The sequence below is a fragment of the Chrysochloris asiatica genome, unplaced genomic scaffold, assembly GCF_000296735.1.
Source record: "Chrysochloris asiatica unplaced genomic scaffold, ChrAsi1.0 scaffold00004, whole genome shotgun sequence".
In the NCBI taxonomy this organism is placed as follows: domain Eukaryota; kingdom Metazoa; phylum Chordata; class Mammalia; order Afrosoricida; family Chrysochloridae; genus Chrysochloris; species Chrysochloris asiatica.
This window is the reverse complement of record NW_006408522.1, coordinates 46,394,158-46,401,073: the sequence shown is the minus strand read 5'-3', so window position 1 is coordinate 46,401,073 and position 6,916 is coordinate 46,394,158. Positions and strand designations below refer to the sequence as shown.

At 36.6% G+C, this 6,916-nt stretch overlaps 1 protein-coding gene across 1 annotated transcript in view; it reads left to right on the top strand.

The window, feature by feature from the left end:
• The first annotated feature begins 304 nt into the window (after positions 1-304).
• KATNBL1 (katanin p80 subunit B-like 1) overlaps positions 305-6,916 on the top strand; it is a 25,635-nt gene continuing 19,023 nt past the window's right edge. Inside the window, exons 1-3 of the mRNA XM_006831813.1 lie at positions 305-435; positions 1,832-1,872; positions 5,663-5,942. Coding sequence (XP_006831876.1) covers positions 319-435; positions 1,832-1,872; positions 5,663-5,942 — 438 coding nt within the window. The 5' untranslated portion in view covers positions 305-318. The remainder of the gene's footprint in view (positions 436-1,831; positions 1,873-5,662; positions 5,943-6,916) is intronic.

The window sequence follows — 6,916 nt, the reverse complement described above, 5'->3', positions numbered from 1 at the left end:
ATAAATTTGCATGTCATAGACACATGCCATACTATATAGATTTTCTGGGAAGATTGATTTATTACTTGGCAAAAAATGCATGCAATATTTTTGTAACTGGTGTAGACTAAAGAAAGAACAAAAGGGCCTTAATTTCTTGGAATGACTTGCTTTGTGTTTCTTCTGTATTTAAGATTTTGAAAAACTGGTTCACTCATCTCTTTTGCATAGAGTAGAGAGGCTCTATTTTTTTATGTTTTAAAGGAATGATCAAGTTCTCTTGAATTTAGTATTTTCTGTTTATTATGCTTATTTTGTTTTCTAGGTATTTAAGAGATTATGGCATCTGAAACCCACAATGTTAAAAAACGGAACTTTTGTAATAATATTGAGGATCATTCCATTGATCTTCCTAGAAAAAGGAATTCTAATTTCACTGATAAGAACATGAAGGAGGTAAGTTCATGGTTTCTAAGTAATTAGTTAAGACAGTTTAAACGGTCAGGGCTGTGACTGTTGTTGTTCGGTGCTGTCAAGTCGGTTCTTACCCATAGCGGCCCTGTATAGGGTTTCCAACGAGTGGCTGGTGAGCTTGAACCACCAACCTTGCAGTTCAAATGACTCTGCAGTCCACCGCATTAACAGATAGTTCTGATGAAATTATTGAAACTTTAGAAGTAATAATTCTAGCGTAGTGATTACGAATCGGGCTGCGAACCACAAGGTCAGCAGTTCGAAACTACCAGCTGCTCCGCGGGAGAAAGATGAGGCGTTCTGCTCCCGTAAAGCCTTGGAACCAACTCGATGGCACTAAACAGCAACAACAACAACAAGCATTAAGTAGAATTAGTGAAATGTTAAAAATCATTTTTATTCTTAAAGCTCTAAAAACTTGGCCCAACATACTATTTGATAGGATAAAAATTGAATACTTTAATCATTAAGGAGAGATTTCTGTAGCGTTCAGCATTGTAAGACTCATTAACACTAATGTAATTTCTTTTATAGGAGCTCTGGTAGCGTAGTGGTTACGAGTTGGACTGCTAACCTCAAGGTCAACAGTTTGAAACTACCAGCGGTTCCGTAGGAGAAAGATGAGGTTTTCTGCTCCTGTAAAGATTTACAGCCGCAGAAACCCTATACAGGGTCTCTGTGAGTCAGAACTGACTCCACTGCACATAACCAACCAACTGACCAATTTCTTTTAATTCATATTAAAATTCAACTCACTTATTAGTAAGCACCCACTAAGTATAATATGTGTCTTGTTGTTGAATGCTGTTGAGTCTGTTTCAACTCCTAGTGACCCTGTATAGGCGGTTCCTGTAGCGCCATACCAGGAGTCAATTTTTAACTTGCTGTTGTTGTTCAGTGCTGTCGAGTCAGTTCCGACTCATAACGACCCTATATTGGGTTTCCAAGGAGTGGTTGATGAGTTTGAACTGCTGAACTTGCAGTTCAAACCAACCTTGAAATCAAGTGCTTATCCTGTGGCACCACACTGTTGTTGTTGTTGTTGTTAAGTGCCGTCGAGTCGGTTCCGACCCATAGCGACCACACTAGTAGCATGGAAAATAGAGTGTTGGATATACCTACATAGGATACTTATATGAACCGTGGTAGTAACTAATAATTGAGACTACAGCTACTCCCGTAAAGATTTATACCCTCGGAAACCCTGTACAGGGTCGCTATGGGTCGGAACCGACTCGACGGCACTTAACAACAACAACAAACAGCATTAGAACAGAGAAAGCTTTAGTCTGAAAACTATAACTGTTGGATTTTAGATTAATATAAATCGTAAAGTTTATATTAAGGAACTAAATGTGCTACTACTTGCATTTTTCAGGTTAAGAAATCTCCAAAACAGTTGGCTGCTTACATAAATAGGTAAGAGTGACTTTAAAGGTTGTCGGAAACAGAAAATATTGAAAACTGGGAAAAAGTGAATATAGAAAAAAATATTTTACTCTTTTTTTATTGTAATAATAGGTACCTTTTGTAACACAATTCCTGTGTTCCAGGCACTGTGCTAACCTTGCCCGGGGCTTTAAAAAGTTTGTAGAAATTTTCCGTTATCTTTTCATTGTATTTTTCCACAAATTTCTTGAAGGTCTCTCATATATCAAGAAAAGGGTGTGATAGGTGATAAAGTAGAAGGTCAGTGAAAAGTAGAAGGAAACTCTCAATGAGATAGACTGACAGGATAACCAAAAACGATGGACTCAAAAGACCAGTGATCATGAAGATGGTGCAGGGCTGGCCAACATTCATCCTCTTATACAGAAGGTATCATAGCTGGTGAAGTAGAAGGTCAGTGGAAACAAAGGAAATCCTCAGTGAGATGGATTGGCACAACAGCCAAAACATGCCAGTGACCACAAAGATGGCGAAGGACTAAGCCTTATGTATAACTTAGTTTGTAATACATAAGGTCACTACAAGTCAGAGCCGACTTCATGGCAGCTAACAATAGCAACATCATGCATCCAGAAAGTATGAAAATGGTCGTCTTTCTCTAAGTGACCTAAGGATACCGGGATCTCTGAGTGCCTTTCAAGGAGTTTGTGAGATTAAGACTATTTTCATAATAATATTAAAACATAATTCACTTTCTTCATTTTTATTATCTTACAAGTGAACTGTACCATTTTCCAGAGTTTGCATGACATTTGATATCACAGTAAGACTAAATGCAGAAGTATATGTTAAGAGTCTAGTTTTCTTCTGTTAAGCCAGATACTAGAGATTTGCAAAAACATAAAACAAAGCCATTTTCTCACCTTTTTCTTTTTAAATTTTGGAATATATACTTAAAGTGTTCTGAGACAAAACCTTTGTTCTCGTTAGATGCTGTCAAGTAGGTTCTAACTCACAATGACCCTGTAATGTACAACAGAAGGAAATACTGTCTGGTTCTACACCATCCTCACAATGCTTACTGTGTTTGAGGTCATTGTTGCAGCCACTGTGTTAGGTGATCTTGTTGAGGGTCTTCCTCTTTTTCACTGACCCTCTACTTTACCAATAAGATGTCCTTCTGCAAGGACTGGTAACTCCTTATAACGTGTCCAAAGTGCATAAGATGAAATTTCCCATCCTTTTTTCTAAGGAGCATCTGATTGTATTTCTTCCAACATAGATTTGTTCATTCTTCTGTTAGTCCATGATATATTCAATATTCTTTGTCAACACCATAATTCAAGGCATCAGTTCTTTTCCAGTCTTTGTTACTATTCAGCTTTTGCTTGCATATGAGACTATTCAACATACTATGGCTTGGGTTGTTGTTGTTGTTAAGTGACTCATAGTGCCATATAGGATTTCTGAAGAGTGGCTGGTAGATTTGAACCACCAACATTTGGGTTAGCAATCCAGTGCTTAACCTACAGTGCCACGCCAGGACTCCATGGCTTAAGTTACACTTGCCTTAGTTCTCAAAGGGACCTCTTTGCTTCTTAACACATTAAAGGGGTCTTTTGCCGTAGATGCCCAATACAATACATCTTTTGATTTCTTGACTTCTACTTCCATGGGCGTTGATTGTAGATCCAAGTAAAATGAAATCCTTGACACTTTCACTCTTTTCTCGATTTATTATTTTGTTATTATTGGTCCAATATGATGATTTTTGTTTTCTTTATGTTGAGGTAAAATCTATCTATATGGAAGGTTGTGGTCCTTGCTCTTCATCAACAAGTGCTTCAAGGCCTTTCACATTCAGCCAAAATGTTGCATATTGCACCTTGTTAATGAGTCTTGCTCCAGTTATAATCCAGCTTCTCAAATTATTTACTCACATAAATTGAATAAATATATGGTGAACTAATACAACCCTGACGCAAACCATTCCAGATTTTAAACCAGGCATTATTTCCTTGTTTTTGAACGATTGACTCTTAATCTGTGTACAGTTTCCACATGAGCAAATTAAGTATTCTGGAATTCCCCTTTCCAGTGTCCTCCATAATTTGTTTTGATCCATACCATCGAATGTCTTTGCCTAGTCAATTAAATACAGGCAAACAAGAATCTTTCTGGTATTCTTTGCTTTCAGCCGTCATCCATTTGACATCAGCAGTGATAGCTCTCATTTCGTTTGAATCCAGCTTGAATTTCTAACATTTCCCTATCCAAAGTATTACTGCAACCATTAAGTTATCACCAGTGAAATTATACTTATCTGTAATATTAGTGATATTGCTTGATAGTGTCTGCATTCTTTTGGATCACTTTTCTTTGAAATGAACATAAATGTGGATCTCTTCCATTGGTTAGCTAGGTAATTGTCTTCCAAATTTCTTGGCATAGACGAGAGAGTGCTTCCAGAGTTGCATTCATATGTTGAAACATTTCAAGTTATATTCCATCAGTTCTTGGGGCCGTGCTTTTTGCCAGTGCCTTCAGTGCATCTTGCATGTCATCCTTTAATACCATCAGTTCTTGATCATATTCGGCCTCCTGAAATTGATGAACATCGACCTATCATTAGCATCATTGTACTTCAGAATAGACCTAGAAATGTTTGGTTTTTTTTTTACTATGAACGCAACTCTGTAACTCTTCAATCTGTTATTCCCAGTGTAGTACACCATGTGCTGGTCTGATTCACAATGATCAGTGCCAGTCCATTTCAGCTCACTAATGCCAACGATAGCAATCTTTATTGTTCCATCTCATTTATTTTAAAAAAAAATTTTTTTTAGAAGAGTAGTGTGGTTACTGTTTGGCCCACCTTGGTGGTGTGGGTGTATACATTACACAGATTTCTCCCTTGCCCACACCCCAAATGTTCCATCTCATTTTTGACAAGTTCCAGTTTTCATACATTCATACTTTGTACATTGTGTGTTCTGATTACTAATGGATATTTACATCTGTTGCTTCTCAATTTGAATTGTGCCCTATAAGCAGTTGAAGGTCCCAAATGCTTTACTCCATCCATGTTATTAAGGTTGACACTACTTTGAGGAGGCAGCTCTTCTCCAGTCATATTTTGAGTGCCTTCCAACCTGAGGAACTCATTTTCTGTCACTATATTTGAGAGTATTCTGCTATTTATAAAGTTTTCACTGGCCAGTTTTTTCGGCAGTAGATCATCAGGTCCTTCTTTCTAGCCTGTCTTAGTCTGGAAGCTCTGCTGAAACCCGTTCACCCTGGGTAACCGTAGTTGAAATGCTGGTGGTATAGCTTCCAGCACCATAGTAACACTCGGCAGGACAACACAGTACAACAGAGTGACGGATAAGAATTGCTATGTTGTGTTTTATGTTACTCAAACAAAATTAAAATATTTCCATTCATTAAAATACATTTTTAAATATTCATACACGCACAATATTATGTATTTATGTGAAAAAGTTAGCTGATGAGAAGTTGGTAGACTTTTCTTACTCCCAGGATGACCTTTGATATTTTATTTTAAAAGTATCTAGGTTATTATATGTCTCATCATTTTCATTTGATATAAAGTCTCATTCTTTTCATTGCCTTTCAGACCGTTTGTAACTTTCCTTTTGTTGTTTTTATTGATGTTAAGGTTAAAATTTTTTAAAATTCTCTTCTAATTTTAGTGGATTTTGACCACAAAATGTGCCCTATGAAATAAATCTGTTTTAAACACCTTAAAAGGTTTTTATGTGGTTGTTTTTCATTAAAAAAAAATCAATTCTTCTTACAGAACAGTTGGACAAGCTGTGAAGAGCCCAGATAAACCACATAAGGTGATCTATTGCAGAAAGAAAGTTTATCATCCTTTTCCAAGTCCTTGTTACAGAAAGAAACAGTCCCGTAGAAGTGGGGTCTGTGTCATGGCAAATAAAGAAAATGAACTGGCTTGTGCAGGTCACCTGCCTGAAAAGTTACACCGTGATAGCCGAACATATGTGATTAACTCCAGTGATTCTGGCTCTTCACAGACAGAAGGCCCGTCATCAAAATATAGTGGCTTTTTTTCTGAGGTAATTCATTTCTCTGACCCTAACTTTATTCCTATGAAAGCTGTTACTATAATTTTTCTTTGCCATATTCTACTAGGAGAATAATTTGCCACCTATTAAATACAGATTTATTTGATTAATTGCAATCCCTAAAATAATTTTCTAGATTAACCAAGTTTGGATTTGCAATTTATTCCATTTCTATAAACGAATGATATCTGAAATAGAATTGAATAGTTAACAAACTACTATATAATATCTGGAATTGACAAGTTGTCCAGAAAAGATTTAAAGGAAGGAAAAAGAAAGAGAAATCTTTCTTAAAAACGGAATCACTCTCTGCCATCACAGAAGCCAGGTACTCGGGTTCCTTTTGCTGAGCTCTTAGAACTGCCCTCTAGATTGTTTTGGCAGGGAAATTGAGTAAGAGTTTCTGTCCTGTGTCAGGGAAAATTGATCATTTGAACAGGTGCAAGGGAATTTCCTTGGATGATAAAAATATTCTAAAACTAGATTATAGTTATAGAATTCTTTGGGTTCATTAGAAATCATTGAATTGTATACTTTCAACGGATGAATTTTATGTAAATTATACTTTATTTTTATTTATACTTATTAAAGTATAAGGACTTCTGGTATGGCGCTATAGGGTAAGCACTGGACTGTTAGCCATAAGGTTGTCAGTTCACACCCACTAGCCACTCCTTGGAAACCCTATACAGGTTCGCTATGAGTCAAAACCGACTTGGCCACACTCAACAACAGCATACCTTAATAAAACTTTTTTTTACAAAGATGGTCATGAAAGGATAGTTTGATAGCGATTTTTTTTTAATGTTTTGTTGTGAATTATATGATAGTTTACATGAGAGAACTTTAGTTTTACATTCATTCCATCGTATATAATTTCATTGCCATGGTTCCAGTCCCCTCCATGCATCATCTTCCGACCAAAGGGTATATCCTAGAAACCCGTCTTCTACACTCACCCCCCC